The sequence below is a fragment of the Branchiostoma lanceolatum genome, chromosome 17, assembly GCF_035083965.1.
Source record: "Branchiostoma lanceolatum isolate klBraLanc5 chromosome 17, klBraLanc5.hap2, whole genome shotgun sequence".
NCBI classification, from domain to species: domain Eukaryota; kingdom Metazoa; phylum Chordata; class Leptocardii; order Amphioxiformes; family Branchiostomatidae; genus Branchiostoma; species Branchiostoma lanceolatum.
In genome coordinates, this window is record NC_089738.1 from 16,067,743 (window position 1) to 16,090,019 (window position 22,277).

The 22,277-nt window shown below is 42.5% G+C and overlaps 1 protein-coding gene across 1 annotated transcript in view; it reads right to left on the bottom strand.

Moving 5' to 3' along the window:
• Positions 1–838: 838 nt before the first annotated feature.
• The window catches only part of LOC136423252 (ly6/PLAUR domain-containing protein 6-like), a 40,506-nt gene continuing 19,067 nt past the window's right edge, over positions 839–22,277 (bottom strand). The window contains exons 2-3 of the mRNA XM_066411361.1: positions 2,632–2,783; positions 839–2,102 (exon numbers count right to left, since the gene is read on the bottom strand). Coding sequence (XP_066267458.1) covers positions 1,890–2,102; positions 2,632–2,783 — 365 coding nt within the window. The 3' untranslated portion in view covers positions 839–1,889. The remainder of the gene's footprint in view (positions 2,103–2,631; positions 2,784–22,277) is intronic.

The window sequence follows — 22,277 nt, forward strand, 5'->3', positions numbered from 1 at the left end:
GAATATCTTACCGCTAATCACATTTTATACAGCAGCTATTCGTTCCATCCTTGGCTTGAGGAGAGTGCTATGGATATAGACGTGTCCAAGTAAAAAAAATACACGAAAAAACGGCCGTACCGCATACATCAGGCCAGTTCGGGAACAACCCGTGTATTGAGTCGGTAGAACTTCACTCAAAGTCGGCCCATCGTCATCATCGGGCAACGTGTAACGTTACATTATTCATGGTAAGTTAGCTGGATGCCGTAGCAATGGTAATACTACTATGTCCATGTGTTCCTTGTTGTGTTAGGAGCAAACTTTGAGGAAAATATCTTCCTCAGTCCACTATCACACGCAGCATTTAGACAAAAAAGTGTTCCTCACAAACCTTTGCCGTCTGCTTGACAACAGGATTCTGGTTAACAATATGGCGGCGGGAAAATACACGTGCCGTAGGTTGTAGCAACAGAGAGGAGTTTTGATGATTGATCACACTTAGAGTCCAGTTGTAGGTTAGCAAAAGAGATTCTAATTAGTTGTCTTGTAAATAATTGTGTTTAGCAGGCAGGAGATGTGACATATGTCTTATAAACCAGCGAACAACCGTGCAGTGTGAGTCTCCCACGAAGCCCCCAGACTCTGTCAATAAGGGACGGAGAGGTTTTGACGTAGCCAACTTCTAATGCATGGTTATCGAAGCTTTTCAGACAGTGTTCTGAATGCGTTAGTCTGTCAAGTTTGCATTTCTAGCGGTATTACTGATGTTGCATCTAGCACATATCCCTAAATACCCCGTTTTCGAAAAATCCCGACTTTAAGTACCCCACGAATTTAGGTTACCCAACGTTACATTTGGCCCTTCTAAGGTGAAGTACTGCAGTACATGTGCATGTCATGTGTACAAAATATTGTTGTGAACATTTGGACTTGATCACATATTACATATCAAGAAACCAGTCCTCAACTTGCAGTTGACGCTGATTTTTACAGTTAGAGTTAATTAATAGTTCAAAAACGCATTTTGAATTGGTCGTTTTGTAAAATGCTGAGATGCATTTAACATTGTACTTATGTTTAGCGCACGTTTTGAGCTGGGAATTCTTTACACATCTACATGTGTTATCACACTTGTTCATCAAGACAGCCATAGACATACAAAGTTGATTATAGGAGAGCTTCTACAAAACTATATCAATTATTCACACATTTGGCACGTCATTCACATTTCAAGACCAAATATACATCAATTGCAGAGTCACGAAACATGTCATATAATTTTCAAAGCTTGCATCTACCTCTAATTTCATACTCTATTTAAAGCAGTTGTTTACAAGTCCAACGTACATTTAACTCACAAAAGGCAACTGACATGTGTTTCTTCGTCAGTATGATATGTTACATTCATTCTTACCTTCAACACTTTTTAAACGACACTGGTAGAGTTCTGAGGACGGAGTTACAGTGTTTAATACACACAAATACTAGTAATAGGTGACACAGATTGTTACTCAAGTGCGCCACCTTGCGATCATACAATGTGTTGCAAGCTGCAGAGAGTCACTGACGTCGTCCTGGTACTGATATGACGTCATGACTGATACTCAGTGACGTCACATGACTGAAAGCGTAATCCTGCCAATGGCAATGACGAACGTATATACACAACACTTCATACAGACTGGATCAAGTACTTTATAACAAGACCCCGACTGAACATTTGTAAAGTATCCTGTCAGATTCCTGTAAATTCAGATCACGCTCAAAGCGCATGTGGACTTTTTGATGTCGCAGCACGTCATTTGATCCTTGAACATTGACTAGAAACCGCGGTAGAATCAGAGAAGTTACGTCTTTGCCTACGTTTTACGGAAAGTTTTCACGATTCTGGTCGTACTACATAACTGTCATACATCCAATCCGATGGTGGTTGTGGGGAGGAACACCGTCGTCAGGGCCAGGCACGTGATGATCAGCACACCGTGCGACAGCGCCCTCTGCTGACCGTTGGACCTATTGCAGAGGTTCCCCACGCAGCAGTAAGTGCACTTTCGCGGCGGTCGGTCGCAGTCGTGGTTGAGGGACTGGCCTTTCTGGCAACGGATCCTGTTCGAACAACCCTTCAGAAACCACATGTAATACGCAAAGTTTAAAGCACATTTATGTAGGTTATACATACAGGCATCAAACGATCGATATCTCTAAAGATAATTCAATCTCTACAATTTGATAAAATACGGAGACTTAATTCCGGACGTTTCGAGTGACACCTATCACTCTTTTTCAGCGTCACTAGAATGAACTGGCAGAATGAATCAATATTGTACTGAATTTGTAATCCTTGATATGGCAAAGATATGGTGAATAATTGGCGAAGATCTAGAGAGTCAGTCCGCGCAAGGTCTCGGTTCGGAGTTTTTTTTACAATTCGGGGCGAACCTGAATCGTTCCCAGAAAGGCAATAGCGCTTTTCCAAACGTCCTTCTTTGGCCGATTCAATGTTTCCGATGGATAGGGGTGACTTGTCTTCAAACGACAGACGAATTTGATATTTTCTGTGGAAACGTCATTTTTAGTGAAAAATGCAGAAAAATTCCTGTACGTATCCACCGGGATCCGAGGCCATTTCATGCAGTGGGCTTTACCTACCTTTGTGATTTTCTTGCCCGTGTGCAGGTACCTCTCCACCTGCGTGTAGCAGGCGTTCTCGTCCTGCCCCGTGCAGTTCTGGGGCGCCATCCGGTTACAGGCGGCGTGGCTGATCTGCTGCAGACAGGCGAAGCACTGAAGCCCGTACGCGCCTGGGATAGAAGACAGACATAAGGTGAAATGTTAGGAGGTCCCGTGTTAAGCCCCCCGCCCCTCTCACTGGACCCGCGGCACGCTGGCGGCGTCGCTGCGACCTGAACTGGATTTGTGTTGCCCTTGACATTATAATGGAAATATCATTCAAAACGTACAAGTATGACCAACAAGACAACAAAACACACAAAACTTAAAAAGAGTCGTTTTTTGTGGATGAAATTCATTGAGTGCTTTGTCAATTCGATCGGCCGCATCGACGCCGCCAGCGTGCCGCGGGTCCAGTGAGAGGGGGGGGGGCCTTAACGTTGCTAATAGTTGACCATCCTGTTACAGGCGACGTGGCTGATCTGCTGCAGACAGGCCAAACACTGCAGTCCGTACGCGCCTGGGATAGAAGACAGACAGTAATGTAAAAATGTTAAGAGGTCCTGTGTAACGTTCCCGTGTATAGTTGACCATCCTGTTACAGGCGGCGTGGTTGATCTACTGCAGACAGCTAGGCGAAGAGCTGCAGGCCGTACGCGCCTGTGATAGAGGACAGAGAGGAAGGTAAAACGTCAAGCAGTCCGATGGAGGTCTTGTGTTTGAGGAGAGCTGTACATCGAGCACGTTAAAGAACCCACCACACTTATGGAAAAGAGTAAGGGGTCGTTCCTGGTGCCAGTGGAGTTAGGGTTAGGTTCATAGGACTAGGATTATGGTTAGCCTAACACATCTTCCCAAAATCTGACTTCGTCACGAAAATCAACCCACAGGTTTACGGCATTTCTCTCCCCTCGGGTATACTGGAAACCCCCAACCAATGCAGAGGTAAATATTTGGCGGGGGCAGATATTTGACTTGACACCGGGGCTCCTGTGCCTTCCACTGTATAAACTAGCTGGCTATAAAAACGATTCCTGGCTATAAAAACGATTCCTGTTGGGTATGCCATCCATACAGTCACATTTGAGCTGTCTATGAAGGCGTATTCAGGGACGGCAGCCGCCAATTTCAGACAGCAAGTCATATCCCAGACACACGCACCAAGGTGACCCCAGAAATGGGTCTTGTTTTACACACTACACATCTTCACACCTCAGCCGCCCCCTCTCTCCGTGTCATTAACATTCATAACTCCATCCCAGCGCCATTTGTTTGTACCGCCTAAAAGTCGATACGTTTTGATTGGGACTTGATGCATGGTCTGTGCGAGAAAGTCATAACGGCCACCCGATATATCTGCCACCTTGTTTGGGACGAATATCTTATCTACAATCTTTCAGGACATTTTTCACCCTCCGCGAACGCCAAATTGCCTTTCCTTCAAGTCAGTACGCAATGTCACGGGTACGAAGACGTTGTTAAGCAGGTGTCACGCGGCAGTAAAGAAGTTCTCTCGACAAGTCAACTCTAAAGGACATTTTCGGTGGCAATATATGGCCGGTGCCCTCTCGAGCACTGGCAGACATTGCACGATTTTGAAGGATTGGCCGATATTCACAGGACACCGACCTCCATTCAGTGCCTCACTCACTCACTCATGGCCGCATGCTCCTAGTCTCTACCAGACTAACTACGCCGGCTACAGGGAGAATGTTTGCCTGGGTTTCACTTGCAGGCTTCTAGGATGGCAGATTGGACCCTCTCTCCATAGCCGACTCCCTTAGCATACTATCAACTCTATTTGGCCAATTTCTACTACTTTCCCAGCCATCCGAGGTGCCTGGTAGAGGCTAGCATGCTCCCATGGGGGAGCGTAGCGCCTCGGCAGATGATTTTCCCAGCAGACATACAGTCCATGATTCATGCAGTGTGACAGGGTAGATTTTCGGGAGAAATTACGCTCGACTCTCTGGCTATTTTGGAATTCGTTGACCTTCTGGCGATCACGAAATTCGCCCGAGGGTCGCTGGCTGTGTGACAACGGCTTGACGTCTTGAGATTTTGACGGATAGTCCTTCATAGACGATACGTTTTCAGGAACCCAACTGAAATTCAAATTACGAATTATAACTATGGCATTTGCGTCAACTGTGATAAGCCAAGCTGTGCATAATCACATTGGTACAGCTTTGATAGACAACCATACGTACGCTGCGTGTAAAGACGTTACTGTATATTTTTCAAATATACGACAGTTCTCAGGCATACCTCCTTGGGCATACCGACCCTCGCTACGTGACACATGTACATGTAAAACTTTCCACCATGGCGCATAGACATTGTGAGGTTACTTCGCGTTTTGCGACAGCGAACTTTTCGTTTGTAAACGCACTTAATTGGGTCTTTATTGAAGATCCTCGACGGCACATCTGGTGTAAATGACATTTTCCCAGTCTGTGAATTTTACATCAAGATCGCGCTCCGTCCCTCTAGGTATAAATACATCTTAAAAGATTCTTCATGATACTTTCTCTATTTAGCACTCAACAATTAGGAGAAAGAGCATCTTAGTTGAACACACACCATTAACAGTGGACTAGTCCCCAGCTGTAGTGCTTTCACAACTGTGTGGCCCAAGGGCTATAGAAACCGAGATTGGCGCTGCCCTATACACAAAGGATTCTAACTTTAACAGTGCATCAAATGATAAGCCGATATATGAGGTATAGATAGAATGAACATTAACAATGAGTGCGTTGATTGCTGACTGCAGCCTATGACTATAACGGTAGCGACTTACTTACTAATTGACTTATGCCGGCTGCCATTCTTCCTACGAAATGACTATAGCACTAAAAGTTGAAGTCCTTCCCACATCATAAGGTGTATAGGGCGGCACCTATCTCAGTTTCCTTAGAACTTGGGCCACACAGCTGTGGTAGCACAGATAATACTTCAGCAAGGGACTATAGGTAGTCCACTCGTAGCACTGTGTATTTAACTACCATACTCTTTCTCAAAAGTGCTGAGTGCCAAGCATATGGCAATAGGTGCATTTGTCATTTTTGGCATGATTTGGTGAGGGAGTTGATGAAATCGTACTTGCGACCCAAGGCCAACAATGCAATCACTCTACCCTTTAATCATGACGATTGTATCAGACTTGTGAGCAAAACTTTCGAACAGAAGTTTTAAGAATCTGCCACAAAGCCTATCAATCACCTGAGGTATGAGTCAGAAGAGGAAAGCCTGCTTTTATGGACCTTATGGTCTGGAAAGTAAGTGCGATGTATGATCGTATAAAACTATGAAACTTATAGACAAACTGACAGAAACTTTCAGTCAGTAGTCTGAGACTACAGAAATCTGCCACGAACCCCGTCCATCACCTGAGGTTTGAGTCACAAGAGGAAAGCCTGCTTTTATGGACCTTATGACATTGAAATTGCGATGTATCCCCCAATGACTCTTTTTGACAGCTGGCGAACACGATACACAGTAAAAGTTACAGGACGGAAAATTGCTGTCTTCCCGAGATGTATCTGAGTCCGCACAAGGTTAGAACTCTGACAGTAAACCTCAGTCCCAGTGGAAATATAAAACTTGGTCCAGGATCCAATAAAACAAAACACTGAGTTGTGAGACTGTCCGGATGGAAATGTATACGTTTCTCAACGAAAAAAGTTCTTCATTTATTGTTTTGAAATGTTCGTTGGGAGTAGCCATCGATTAGAAGTGAAATTGTATTTTTTCAACACAACGGAAAAATGGGACTCAAATTGTCGACTGAAGAGAGACGGGGGACGCCATAAACTTCCCGTAAGTTTCCATCCACTTCTCACCTGGTCACGTGCATGACGTGACGTCACAGAAGCTGCGGATCGCTCATTCCTTGACAGAGACTGGTGTATTTTAGTAGAGAAAAGCCCTCTCCCTGTTATAGTAAATTCAGGGGAAGGACTAGCAAACCCTCCCTGTAGAAATATTCTCTGTCACTGAAACAGCGAGTCAACATGCTGCCCAATGTGCCACTAGGCACTACAGCGGTCTGAACAAACGAACGGAAGAACGTTAGTAAATTACGGTTCAATCCTGTTATATATCGCAAAATGCTGATGAAAGCAAGTGTGCACATGACACACACATCTCCTTAACTCTGACTCACGTGACTATCAATGACCTTGATGCTTTCCAAGTCCATCCTGACATTTGGTATTCTGAAGGGCAGATGAAAAACCATTTCGTCCCGCATAGTTAAAAAGGCTACCAGTAAATGACGTCAGTAAAATAATCAATGCAGTAGATTTTCATCAGTAGGTAAGTTCCTCATATCAGAAAGGTTAATGGAATTTCAAGGCAGTTATTGCAAACAATTTCGATTTGCCATAACAGATCGCAAATGATCATTTTGTTTCATTTCTTTTGCAATTTCATGTCTTTGGAACTGACATTTAAATCTCACAAAGCGCGGATAGATTGAATACCTTATAAGCGAATTGGAATGTAGATTACTTTTAAGCCATTTATAATCCTTCCTCGAAGAATTTTCCGAACCATTTCTTTGTAAAAGCTGTAATTATAGTAAGTAATTCCCCAGGATTCAGTCTTCATCCAACTCATCATTGCGGAATTAAAAGCATATATATCATGTTATGACAGTAATATACGACGAAGGGTACAATATTGCCAAATCTACAGTATGTCAATCAGAACGACCCTGTAAATCATTTTCGGAACTATTACGTTGGAAAAGCTGTAACTATAGTAAGTTTCTCTAACTCATCATTGTATGCATATATACATGTATCATGTTATGACACTAAGATACGTTGAAATGCATAATTTTGTCATATCTGCATCAATGTCAATCAAAACGTGCCTATAAATCATTTTCGGAACTATTACTTTGGAAAAGCTGTAACTATAATAGTAAGTTTCTCTAACTGATCACTGCGGAATTAAAAGAAAATATATCATGTTATGTTATGACACTAAAATACGATTGCCAATCGAAACGAGCCTATATATCATTTTCGGAACTATTACTTTGTAAAAGCTGTAATTATTGTAAGTTGTAACTCATCATTGTGGATTTTAAAAAAAAATATCATGGTATGACGCTAAGATATGATGAAATGCATAATTTTGCCTCTTCTTTATCTATGTCAATCAAAACGAGCCTATTACACGATCTACATCAATGACAATGAACTGATTTTGTGAGGAGGGGCCGTGCTATAGAGGCTGACCCTAAACCTTACCCTAACTCTACGCAGGCGCAGTATCTCATCTGACAATTATTTTGCCAGGCATTTATTGGGCACGACACCGGCCCAGCACCACGTAATGCTTGGGTCACATTTCTAACCCGGGGCCGGACCGGGCAGTCTTTGGGGACGAAAAGTATTATATAAAGGACAGCAAAAAACACAAAACGTACCAAAAATTATTCAAGAGCCCATTTCGTGCATATTCATCGATCATTGACATACTCTTTAATCGTTCGTTTGCACGAACAGTCCGGCCGGGCCCCGGTTGGGAAATGTGACGTTAGCATAATTACAACCATATTGCTGGTAACTGCTAAAGCAAGTCGCCACCAAATAGACTTTCTAATGCGTGTTTCATCCACCTTCCCCGTTAACCAAGCACCCATGGCTTCCCCGGATCAACATTGACAGAGACGGTTCCCCGGGGATACGACTCGCTGAACCCATAGATTTCCCGCGGATCAGGTGAAAGAGTGGCGTGGAGGCCCGAACTGACTGATACGGATATCGTGACCTTGTGGTGTAATGGCTTAGACTTAGACTTAGGGGCTCCCGTGTCGTCTAACACATGAGGCAGTTAGGTCGGCCCAGCAGGCTCTATCGGCAGCCCTCTTTTATAATGGCTACATAATGCCAATAATAAGTGATATACTATTCTGAATTTGCGTTATATATTATTTGAAGGTCGATGTTCATCTATTGCATGGTCTCACTGCAAAGTTTCTACCCATAAGGATTGGTAATATTACTACTGTAGTTATACAATATTCACGTTATTTTCTTTCATGAAAGCAAGAAAATGGCTACGAAAGGTAAGCTTTGTCTTAGTCATCCTTGCTAAAATACAAAATAGAACTAATATATCCGCTGAAATTTGAATCTAGCTACAGCTGAAGGAACATTGCTTTATTGTGGAAAACGTTCGACTTCATTACGGATTGCACATAAACATAGATTTGACAAAGGTGTGTATTGCTCTTTGAGTGTATTTCTCAAATTTTTCACTTTTTCATGATGTCAACCAAGAGACCGCTACGTTTGAACGACTCACTTACACCGGGAAGTATTCTTTTTCTGTTGACTTGGGCGTGCTCGAGGTGTAACCGGACCTCCAGCTTTACATCTCATCCAAGAAGACGCCTCTAATAAAAGCTATGTACTCATTTTCACCTCAGCTTAGGGACCTGCCAGGGATTCAAACTCTGAATCTTCAGATTCTAAGTTTTAACCACAAGACCGCATTGCCGCCTGTCCTGCCCTTGGTGCTGAAATGACCACCGCAACGGATGGCGCAAGAATTTTGCTCCTTCTCATAGAAAGATACGCTCTTTACCAGTATCACTCATCTATCTGGAAAGCTCTGAAACCCATTAGCCGACACTGCATCACCCTTCACTCAGCCTCTATAAATGTACCAAGTAGTTGAAGACCATTAAAATCTAAAACCACCAATGCCATCGCGATGTATTACTATCATTTTCCGTAAGCGATTTCCGCTTAGGGGAAGCACCAGACAGTTTTACACAGTAGCAGTGTGTAAAATTGCCCAATCTAAAAGCGCACAGGCGTAAAATGGGTATGCTGCCCGGAAAGTACGTTAACAGTAACCTCGACTGCAGCACTATTATACAGGCCACTGGGTACTGCCACCATGGTATACACGCACGACGGCACGCATAACGGCACGGTGATATTTTCACATGTCCTATTTTTTCTATGATATGCTGATGGGAACAATATGAATGTTAAGATAGAAACTAGATATAGCGATCAAGTGACCAAACAGAGGTTCATAGCTGCCTAGTGTTCCTGCTTTCTTAAGAGATAGCTCGAGTCTCAAAGGATTGAAGGCCCGATTCACACAGTCCGGGGGCGCATTTCAGGTACTGATTGCTGCATGTGTGAATGTCCTGCCTGTTGAATGAGTTCTGGAGACAGGTTCGGTGAATGAGTGAGTGAGTGAGTGAGTGGGTGAGTGAGTGAGTGAGTGAGAGTGAGTGAGTGAGTGAGTGAGTGGGTGAGTGAGTGGGTGAGTGAGTGAGTGAGTGAGTGAGTAAGTGAGTGAGTGAGTGAGTGAGTGAGTGAGTGAGTGAGTGAGTATCTTGGCATAGCTAGGCTCGATCATGTTGTACCTCTGGGTGTGAACGGCTGAGGTAGCAACTTCTTCAGGTCTGATGGGCACTGGTTGGTATGCATTTTGTAGGGTGCCATATTTCAGGATTGTTATTGACCAACAAAAGCAGTTCAGACAAAATGCTAAAAAGGCATAGAAAAACACGAAGTGCAGGAAGATTTTTCTAATCAGATAAGAAGAAATCAATATAGAAACAACCATTTAGGTGATCGTGCAAATGGTGGAACTTCCATGTTGAGCAAATTTCTTTCATTGCTTTTAGACACTCAATATGACGAATATGTCGCCATATACTGCACGCGCACACTTATAGTCCAGTACTTTGAATTCAACGTTCATATATCATCGTTAAAATGTATGTAAACGTTTTAGTCGTCCAAATGAATATGAACAGGTACATTTCGTACAACATACATATTCTAGCAAGTCTTTGAATTCTATGTTTATATTACTTTTCAATCACTACCGTTTGATTGTTAAAGCACTTCAGACTCACTGCTGGTTCCAAATCGCATATTGCTTTTATTTCAGCTAGGGGCTTTCTCCTTACCTCAACAGACACTAAGAGTAATCAAACTCAACTTGAGTTGAGAAGCAAGGCGTAACAAGCAAACGCTTCCCATCAGATAGTACCATCTACAACTGTAAACGGATAAAGTAACGACTGGCAGTTAGTCTGGCGAACGCTTGCAGGTTTAAGTTTAAGTGAAAGAGGAGAAAACCAGACAGCTTTATTTTCTTTAACGAGTCATGGCGGGGCGATACAGACGGAGATTGCGTTGCTATTTGTCGATATTAGCTTAACAAGGACATGGCACATCCTTCCGTAAGGGCTTGTTTAGTTCTCTCTGGTGTACAACATGCCTTTCCAATCAAACAAATGCATGCTTGTGTTGTTACAGGTCTCTTGCCGTACATTCATAAAGCTTTGTAGAGGTCCCATAAATTTTCAAAGGGTTAGAAAATGGAAGAAACCGAAAGATTGCTTGATTTATTCGTGGTGTATCCGCATTTGTCTCTACCAAGAGTATCAAGCTGTGATTAGAAGAGACGCTTAAACTTTTCATGATATCTTCTATCGAATGTACGTGTAATGTAGAGGGATTTTGTCGGACCACTGAAGTATCGTGGTATTTCATATAAATTCTGCATTGATCGCATAATGTAAGTAGTTTTTTTAACATCTGCCAGCGCGGAAACGAAAGTCTTCCCGCACCAAAAGAGGTTCAACCCCTTAGTCCAAGGACATCATTCACACAGAGGAAGGTCGGAAGGGCAACAGTTTTTCATATACACCCTCCTCCGCTGGGCGCTCGTCTCACAGGCACCCTTTATAACGCGCACCGGTGGAATCATTCATGAAGGACCATCTGGCGACTGGAGACAATGCCAGAGAAATATCTCTGCAAATGTTATTCATGGCGAAATCTCGCGAGGGCTCACGGATAAGATCAGGCTGAGTTCAACAACGCCTGTCAAATCATTTTAAAGTGGTGCCGAATTCTCCCGAAGCTTGACGACTCCCCTGGTGAAGGAAATGGCGTGGCTTCTCGCTTAGGAATGCATGGAATTTTTATCTACATGTCTTGCTTAACAACATGTACAAGATAGGAACGTGTGAATACACGTTTTTTCTGTATATCTAAAGGACACTGGAAACGTACACAAGACTATGTATAATTTCACAAGACGGTATGCTCATTAACTGGATTTACCGGCCTTGCCCTCTATTCTATATTCCCTTTTCACTAAGGCGGCAATTGAGTGACCAAAACTCTCGTTACAAGTTCAAACGAATATTGCCGATAGAGAAGTATGGTTTTGAAAGTCGACTAGTCGTGTGATTTTTTTTTGTCTTTCAGATCATACTTTTACATGAATTCATAACATCGTAGGTCACACAAATCCAATGTTGTTCCCTCACCTTTCTCTATCCAGTGGAATGACGATCTTAGTTTGACTGCACATGTACGTAAAGAACTTACGGTCACCGTGTCACATAGCCATAATGAAGTGAAACTAAAAGAATATGCACTTTGCAGTTCATCGGTTAGAGTCACGTATAACGATAGCAAAAAAATTAAGTCGAGAATACTTCACATCTGGGAGAGAACCATGAATTGGAAGTCAGAGTCCTTGACACTGAGGCGCTTCAAATTAAAATTGAAACCACGCCGAGGGTGTGTATTTCGCCCGCCGCTGTCCCATCTAGAAAGATATCCCTTCCGAGGGGATATGACCTCCGTTCTTATGGGCCCCTCTATGCGCACAGTACACACGCTGTTCGAAATTCTAATGCCAGGATAAGGAATCATTTCATGCTCCGTTTGTTCTCAGCGCAGATGGTCTTCAAGACTGAACTAGTTGGACGGCGTTTGCAAGACGATACGTTGATTTGATCATTGTATATGTTTACGCTTTCAGTTTTTTTTGTGAGTAAAATTTGACATACTCCTTGAAAATGCTTTAAACAGCAACAGTCCTGGGTGGCAAATTCGTGTGACCCTATAGGTTGTGGAAAAAGGAACAGAAAATCAATGAATGAACAGTGGCTTGATGACAATATTGACGAAATTGAACGCCACATGGCGAAGACAGCCGGAAGAAGTGGGGTGGGGGGTGGACGAAAATGTCGCCAAACATTAACATCAAATGTACCCCCGTGGGAAAAAAGCACAGCAGACACTAACCCACATGATAAACGCTAAATGCGAAGACGCGATCTGACTTTGATACGGCAAACGTAATTTCCTAGAGCACGGGATTCTTCGATTAACCAATTTACGTAGGAGAAAGGGGGCTTAAGGCTCCATCAAACGTGCATTAATACAGAAATAGGGCTAATACAGGCCATAGAGGGCTAGAGAGGCAATCGAATCAATGGTCACGGCTTATCCTACGGCAGAGTTAACCCGCCATTGTTAGACTACGCAATCATGACATCAGAACAAGACCCGCAGACAAGGATGGATGATGCAATTAATGATGGAGACAGATGGTTAGTCAAGTCTGGACACGTCAAAAGACTCTTTTACTACTTATCCACTCAACTCTCACAAACAGGGAAGAAGAACACTGAGTTCAGCACCAAGGGCAGAACATTTCTTGTGCTCTATGTTCATTCCGTCGCATTATATTCAACTGTGAGACTTGGCCGCGCCAAACGACTATTATCCTACGTTCCCAATCAACTCTTACAAAGGGGCAAGGGCAAAGCATTTTTGTGCTCTATGTTTATTCTGTCGCACTCTATTCAACTGTGAGACTTGTCAGCGCCTGAAGACTTTTATCCTACTTATCCACTCAACTCTTACAAAGAGGATAGAAGAGCATCGAGTTCAGCACCAAGGGCAGAACATTTTTGTGCTGTATGTTCTTTTCGCCGCACTATACTTTACTGATTGTTGGCCACGCCTTAAGACTTTATTCTATCAATTATCACAAAGAGCAAATACGAACAGTGTGTTCAGCACCAAGGGCAGAGCATTTTTGTGCTGTATGTTCATTCCGTCGCACCATATTTTACTGACTGTTGGCCACGCCTTAAGACTTTATCCTATCGATTCTCACAAAGAGCAAATAAGAACATTGTGTTCAGCGCCAAGGGCAGGGCATTTTTGTGCCCTATGTTCATTCTTCCGCACTATACTTTACTGATTGTTGGCCACGCCTCAAGACTTTATCCAATCAATTATCACAAAGAGCAAATAAGAACATTGTGTTCAGCACCAAGGGCAGGAGCAGTTGGTTTTGCATGGTCTCTAGGTTCATTTGCAGTGCAATGGTATACTTTACTTTACTTAGGCCCTTTGCCCCTATCAGAGCATAGACCACCGATGATAGTCCTCCACTGCACTCGTCTCTGGGCCTTCCTTCTGAGGTCATGCCAGCTGCTGTTTATACTCCTCATCTCCTCCTCTGTGTCTCTCCTCCAGCTGTTCTTCGGCCGCCCTCTCTTCCTCTTACCCTGTGGATTCCAGGTCAGGGCCTGGTGTATGCCCTATCCATGACCATTTCCTATTGAGGATATGGGCAATTGTATAGAGTAATGTCCACTTTGTCGCACTAGACTCAACTGTGAGTGTTGCAAGTGGTCACGACTTTTCTCCTACTTATACCATCAACTCACACAAAGAGCGAAGAAGAACATTGTGGTCAGCATCAAGGGTGGAGCATTTCGTGTACTCTATGTTCATTCTGCCCCACTATATTCAACTGTGAGACTTGGCTGCGCCTGAAGACCTTTATCCTACTTATCCTATCAATAATACTCAACAATTCTCACAATGGGCGAAGAAGAACATTGCGTTCACCACCAAGGACAAGGCATTCAGGTCATGAATCAGCTATAGGCTAATGTTTAGTGTTATGGAATGGAATGCTGGATTCCTCGCGCTCTATGTTCATTCCGTCGCACTACATTCAATTCTGAGTGTTGACCGCGCCTGAAAACGTAAATACTACTAATATAATCAACCCTCACAAAGAGCTAAGAGGAACATTGTGCTCAGCACCAAGGACGGGTCATTCTGGTCATGAATTAGCTATTGGGTCATGTTTAGTGTTATGGAATGGAATGCTGGATTCATCGCGCTCTATGTCTATTCTGTCGCATCATATTCAACTGTGAGTGTTGGCCGCGCCGTAGGACTTTTATCCTACTTATACAATCAACCCTCACAAAGAGCTAAGTTCAGCACTTAGGACAGGGAATTCCAGTCATGAATTAGCTATAGGCTCATGTTTAGTGTCATGGTATAGATTACTGCATTTTTTGCGCTCTATGTTTATTCTGTCGCACGTTATTGAACTGTGAGTGTTGACCGCAACTGAATACCTTTATCCTATTAATCCTATCAACTCTCACAAAGAGCGAAGAAGAACATTGTGTTCAGCACTAAGGAGAGACCATTCCAATTGGCTCTTGGGTCATGTTTAGAACAGTGCCATGGTATAGAATCACTACATGTACCATTATTGTGCACTATGTTCATTCTGTCGCAATGACCTTCAACTATGAAAGTTTTTCTGCGTCTAGCATCCATAGTACCTGGTGTTATTAGGCAGCAAAAGTTAACATTGTGTTCAGTACCAAAGACAGGGTATTCTTGTCGGCCATGGATGAGCTATTGGCTCATGGTTGGAACAGCGCTACGATACAAATTACATGTGCTCTCTTTTAATTTTTTTCATCAAGGTAAACAAAATAGAGTTTATTTTGCGTCTGGCGTCAACAGAATCAGGCGTTCTGAGGTATAATCCTGCAGCTACCTATACCTAGCTTAAAATCCATGTCATATAGGCTCCGGTTTGTTTGCCTGTTGAATGGTCTGACCACTTGATATTTTCTAGAATTAGAAGGGATGCGACACGAGCTTCCAAGTGTTGATCCCTCGACATATGGTTAACATCAAAGTCTGCGGACTGTGTAACTGATGGCGATACCATTTGTCTGTCCGCACTCGTGCGTCACGGCGTTTACAAACTATGCTTAACTCACTCATTATGAATCCACGTGGGAGGGGACCTGATTAACTAAAGTCTAGCCCCGTGCCGCCTGAGAAAATTTCTCACCGGCAGTAATCAATAAATCAATTAAGACAATCAGTATAACACTCAATAAGAGCGTTCTAATTGCAGTTTCGTGTGCGTAGGTAATATGAAGACCACTGAAACACATGCACAGCCACGAATGTTAGTCTCTACCAGACTAACAGCGTCGGCTATAGAGAGAACATTTGCCGGGGGACTTTGGCCATGGAGGATAACATTTCCATCCGCAAAGTTGCCTATTTGACCCTCTCTCTGTTGCCGACTCCCTTCATACAATTGACTCTATTTGGCCAATTTCTACTATTTTTCCAGCGACCCGCAGAGACTGGTAGAGGCTAAGACACAAGTACATTCGTGTAGCCTCTATCAGTCCAACCATCCAACAGCGGATGGAAATGTTATCTTCCATGGCCAAAGTCCCCCGGCAAATGTTCTCTCTATAGCCGACGCTGTTAGTCTGGTAGAGACTACTTGTGTCTACTATATGTAACTCAACAGGAGGTGTGCTCCGCAAAGGGCGGTTATACCCGCTAGATACATACAAGAAAACTTGGAGGTAACACACAATAAACAAACAACTCAATGGCACCCTTCCATCCATCTCTACCGTCGGTTGAGCCTCGCTGGTCTTGTTACTCGCCATGGCGAACCAGCTGGTAAACTGCTCCTTTGGTCCTCAGAAGCCAAAAGGAGAAGAGACCGTCCATGCTTTACTTTGAATAACCTTATAGAGTCGGAAACTTGTCTAACCTTACTTAATAGATGGATCAATATAGCAGAGTATGTCAGCGTAATGTGAAGCCCAAAGCTATGGTCATGAGGCCAAGTTAGGATTACGCCAGTCGCAGCCATTTGATGACGTATATTGTCCCCCGTGGTCTCTCCTCAGACTTTCGTGGGTCGTCGAGATCAGACACATTTGTCAATATGTGAGCTGTCGTCTTTCCGGGCGAGAAAAGTCCAGCAGGACTGCAATAGAACACAGTGGACTGCTACTGAGCTGTCGTTTTCAACTTCCGGGCAAGAAAAGTCCCGACAGCCAGCTACATTAAACTGTGTGGCTCCACTTTAAGCCTGTCCAATAATATCCTGGGACCACGAGCAGTTATAGTGACGCGTGGGCGTTATATCTCATTTACGACTGTCTGCCGAGGGATTAGGTCTGATTCTCATTCATTGTCCTGCAGCTACCTCCACGGGATAATCAATTTCGACTGCAGTACGTGACGTCAGTAATATCATTAACCTGTTTCTACGGATGTCACCCACGCGCGCATGCGTGTCTGCCTTTCAAAACATGAAGAAGGAAAATATGTCCCCTGAGAACTACATGCGAAGATTTGCGACAAGCTCGTAGAGCATAAAAAGAAACAAAGGCAAAATGTGTGAAGGTGTTCAATATTCAGCAACAAGACCTCCCGAAGGAAAAAGAATAAAGAACTTATTGCCTATTATACTTATTGCCTGTTCTGTGTGTTCAATTAGTTCACAACTGTCCTAATTACTGATTTTCTTCTCTCGCTTGCACCAGTTTAAGATTCAATTCATGAAATCAAGTATGTCTGTTCGGAAACCATTCACGCTCCGCACTGAAACCATAATACATAAAACCTTTAACGATATTACACAAGGCTAGAGCTAGAGGGAAAGATAGTTGATATCCTATATCTGATATGGAATGATATCGTGTAACTTTAAGAATGATTCCCCCGCGGATTGTATCGGTATGGTGAAAGACATTGTAATGGCAATGTCGTAGAGAGATTATGTGATCAATAGTATAGTAAAGTCGCCTCTGAGCCACGCTTAACTGGATGTATAGAGAAGGAAGTAGGAAGGCATAACGAGTACTTTTACAGCATTACGAGTGCAGTTGAAGAGATTACATTCTGATGTCTAGACGCCGACAGGCTTAGGGATCGGTGATTTTGTCAGGAAGGAAACTATCAGTCTTTTTTATGGACAGCAGGACATCGCCCCGCTTATAAATCTTAACCACAAACGTTTGACCGCTTCTCTTTACCACTGATACTATAAACGAAGATTGTCGACTACTGGCAGGTTTGGGATATACGTTTTGATGAGTTTTGGATTGAGCGTATTTTCTTAACAGGATTTAGCTACGCATAAAGTCACTACGTTATTGCTTTTATTAACCTCTTGCTCCAAAGACAAGATAAGCTTGTCAAACGGCTGTGTGGAAGCACGTCCTTGTGACATGGCTATCTTTAGCATTTATAGTAGTCTGGTTCAGCCTTGTCATAAACCATTTGTCACTCGCTTATCCATAAATAGGCCTGCTACACACAGCTAAAGTACCACTGCAAAATTTCACATAGTTAAATGGCAATTATTTAGTACGTTAATAAAACAACGGTATTATCTCTGTAGCTGTCGTGTCGATGAGTTGGATATATATTTGGAGCATATTGCATTTACATTACTATGAAAGACATTCAATTATCAGCCAATCTAATTCCAAAATCTGCTGCTAGTTTAAACGTCATCTGAACAACACCATTTGGTACAAATTTGGTCGAGAATGTGTACAAAACGACTGGCCACGTGATGTGAAACATCGCTGAGTAGGATACTTTAGATGCTATTTTCGGGTCAACCACACGCAGTACCACTCAACATCCACTATTTTGGGCGGAAATTGTATCATAAGGACCATACTCAGCAATGCTATACAGTCTCTCTATAATAATGGTTTTATTCGATTCAAACAATCAAACAGCGAAACACCACATGGCAGCCACAGGCTGAATTGCGTGGGTTTTCGTTACAATAGACAAAGTATTAAAATATCAAGATGACTTACATACAAATTACTGACATTTGACAGGTTAAAATAGCTTCAATGAAAGCCTATGTTACTTACACGGTATATAGAACATTTCAAATTTGACAAACAGGAGTATTGCATATAGACGAAAGTACGACATCAAAGAATGGGCTGGAATTAACAATATATCAGATGTTGTTCAACAACCGTATCATATATGGAATTGCACTTGAGTGATATCTCACAGTTCTACAGAACGCGTTGTTTAGTTTGTGAGATGACCTGGTCTTTCTGCCACTCACTTCCAATCTTACAGGGGACAGGAAATGTCTGTACAGTTTGGATTGTTCGAGTGACTGGGCAAACTTCACTCTACACGCTCGTTCTACCGAATAGTGGTGCTCAAGTCTCACTCACAATTGAGAACACTTGTCGTGTTGTAGCCGGGTGCTCAGTGAAAGGAGTTTAATGGCCGGGTATTCCATAAGTACGTCTCTAGAACGTAATTCTCATGCGGTATATAGCCTAGTTTCCAAGCATATTATAGCTGCCGAGTCAACGTTACATCAGAGTAATGGCCGTTGCATTCGATCTCTCTTTGGACACAACTATATGAATAATAAGACGGGGCATCAACCGTTTATACGCGAATATGACATTAAAAATTCAATTCATCTGAAGTGCAGCCAGTAGGTACCCAACTGAATAAATGCGGCTGTAGGAGTGCCTTCTAGCGCGATCAAGGCACCCCCTGCATCACCGGATCCCTATTTCACGTCACCCTGTATCTGTATCTATATAGCCGCTACAACCACCTTTTGGTGTAGCGCATCACCACACGTCCCTTCTGAAAGATGAATACAGTTCCAACCAAGATGCCCTCCCCCGGATTAGAACCGGGGTCTCCCAGTTACCAATTAATTGGAAGCAAGAGCTCAACCGTACAATGACATCCTTCGACTTTGGCTTGTATGCTTACGTTCCGGTGACGTCTTTCAATGGATGAATGCTCTTACAAGCTAAGTACAGGTCATGGTGATAAAGCAGTGGCATAATTACAGCGATATTAAAAACGTGATATTCTACTTCTTCTAACGACTAATCAATATGTCGTTAGAAGTAGTATGGACAGGTTCAATTTCCTCTCGCTTCCTAATGCAATTGTAGATGTATGTACATACTGAGTCTATAATACATGGTTTGTCTAGTTCTATAAGGAATACGATTTTTTCTGTGCTATTACATATTCTTTGCACTACGAGTGTCTTATAATTACCGCCGACGACACTCAGTCCTCAAGAGAACTCCGAGCCATTAGGCCGTCCTTCACAATACGTCACTTCTTTAGGCCATGTTGATTTGATTATATTGATGACAATCGCGCGCGCATCAATCAATTTTCGTTCATTTCCTGAGGAATAAAAAAGTTTTCTATCATACTGTAAATCGTGCATAGCCGTTACAAAATGGGCGAATACATGCCTTGAATTGCAAAAAAGACATTTCGGGAAACAGATACCAATGTCTAGAATGCCAGATTCAAAGGACGTGAAAGACCAAAAATGAATAATCCATCATTTAGTATACTTCTAGAATTATTCGTGTATTTAGTCATTTGTTCAACTTTCCTGACCAGGTAGATTTCATTATGAAGGCAATTTTTAAACTTTTTTTTCATTCGCACGCTCGCATCAGTTTTGGGGTTCCCAGAGGATGTCATTCATATGTCATAGACATTCCCAGACCGTGCAGGCTACAGGCCGTAATGAGCTAGGTGAACTGACGTTCAGGGTTCGAAACCTACCGAGGCAAACGCTGTCATCTGTCATATAGATTGGTCTGCTGTCTCAAAAATCAATTCAAGATTACAGATACAAAATATCCCCAATAGAATCGTCTACAAGGAAATCGTATCATTTCATACTTAACCTAACCTAACCTAACGATTGTCGTGCAATAAAGTGCTTCTTTGAAAAAATCAGAATAGTATCACATTCAAATACCATACCATGGCAGCCACAAATGGACTGAGTTGAGGCATGACTTACAACTCGTATCAAAAGCTCTGGTGTATAAGATAGATTCGAACATAAGATATATTATAATGTAGAGTGGTTCCCTTGTGTAAGACCAAGGGCTAGGCCTAGGTTAGTGGGATATTGTACGCTACAGAATATTCAATATTCTTTTGTCTAAAATGTAAACCGGCGATTTGTTGGTTGTACATGAACTTGTCTGTGTTATTAAAAGAGGTCTTAGTCAACTTAACCCAGAAAATTCGTCGCAACCCTAAAAAGCCAAAGCCTTCTATCCTTCCTTTCTGTAAATTAGGACACAGGTTTTGCTAATGACAACATTAGAGCAGTGACCTCTATTGACCTCTTCTAAAGTAGATGGATTGCAAATGGCGTCAGTGACCGACAGAAGCCACCTTCTGAAAGCTCAAAGCATGAATAGCCTATGATGTCTCCGTCGGGAGGTAAAATCTACGTCACGGGGTCTCAGAGCATGGAACAACACCGGTGTTAAAAGGGGGCGAGCATAATTTGGATGAGAGAAAAAATAATTGAATATCTCACCTAATCTTTCATGTATTTTTAGTCTAAGACTCAGTGACCCAGTTGCATCTTGATAAATCACAGCGGCGAATTTAAATCACGTTTAATGGACTTGCATTCATGAGAGGCATTTCGTAGGGTGGCCAATATGTCAGCCATGTTATTATAGAACATCGTATTAAGACAAGAAATTGAAGATCTCTTACCAAGTATCTTCGGGAGGTTTTGTGAATTTCTTGATTATGTTCATTATTTTGAATTTCTCTCCAATTCTGTCTTTGTATTTTATTGCCTTCCCGTGGAATCAACTTTGGAAAATGGGCCAAGCTAACCTACCCTGTCACTCTACAATATTCAAATAACTACGGACACGCACCAAGACAAACGCACGGACCGAAAACAATACCTTTTCACGAAGGTAAAGTCAGAAATACCTATGCCCTGTATATGTGTTGCCCTAGAAATACGCCAACGAGCAACTTGCATGGACACTATGCACTCTTTCATTGTTCTTGTTAGGCTTTAAAACAACACACCATCTATACTCTCGTTGCAGTAAGTCCCCATTCTTTGCAGTATCAATGTTAATTACATAATAAAGATGTGATGCTGAAATTGGCAACGTAATAAAATGCAGCTCGACCGAATCAAAACAGTTTTATCTCTACCTCTGCGTTGTAGATTCCCCTTTCTTCATTCACGTATGAAAGACTAAATCGTGCGTTAAAAACGACATTTAGAAAACAGGTCATACGTTACAAATATCCCCGTGAAATTGATTCCATAGCACCTTTTTTATGACCACGTCCTCGTTAGCGCATCCTTTTCATGCCAAGAAATGAATTCTCTATAAAATAACTACATGGAACATTAATTTCTGCATGTGACTGACTTTGTTTCATGTCAAGTGAACTACTTTATAGAAAATCGATGTTAGATTTTTTAGGGCAGAACAGACATGTACATATGCAATCGGTTTGAACCAGTGTTGACAGCCACACCATAGAGCAGGGCGAGTCTACTAGTGTATAGTCAAATCATTTTGTTAGCGAGCTTTCCTAGCCTGGGGCCCCCTCTTTGCCTCAGCAGCAGCTATTCTCTCAGTTTCAAATGTTGAAACACCGTTGTGAATCAGCTGTTGGCAGGCGCTGCGATCATGGCATAAGCTTGAACGTTTCCGGATCAATATCACCCATCTTTAAGAAGTGTTTGGGAGTATCTTTGTACCTATTTGAACCAGTACACAGCACAGGAGAGCAGAGGCTACATTTAATATACAGATCTTTGTTACATTTCTGAAGAAAACATATCAAACAAAAGAA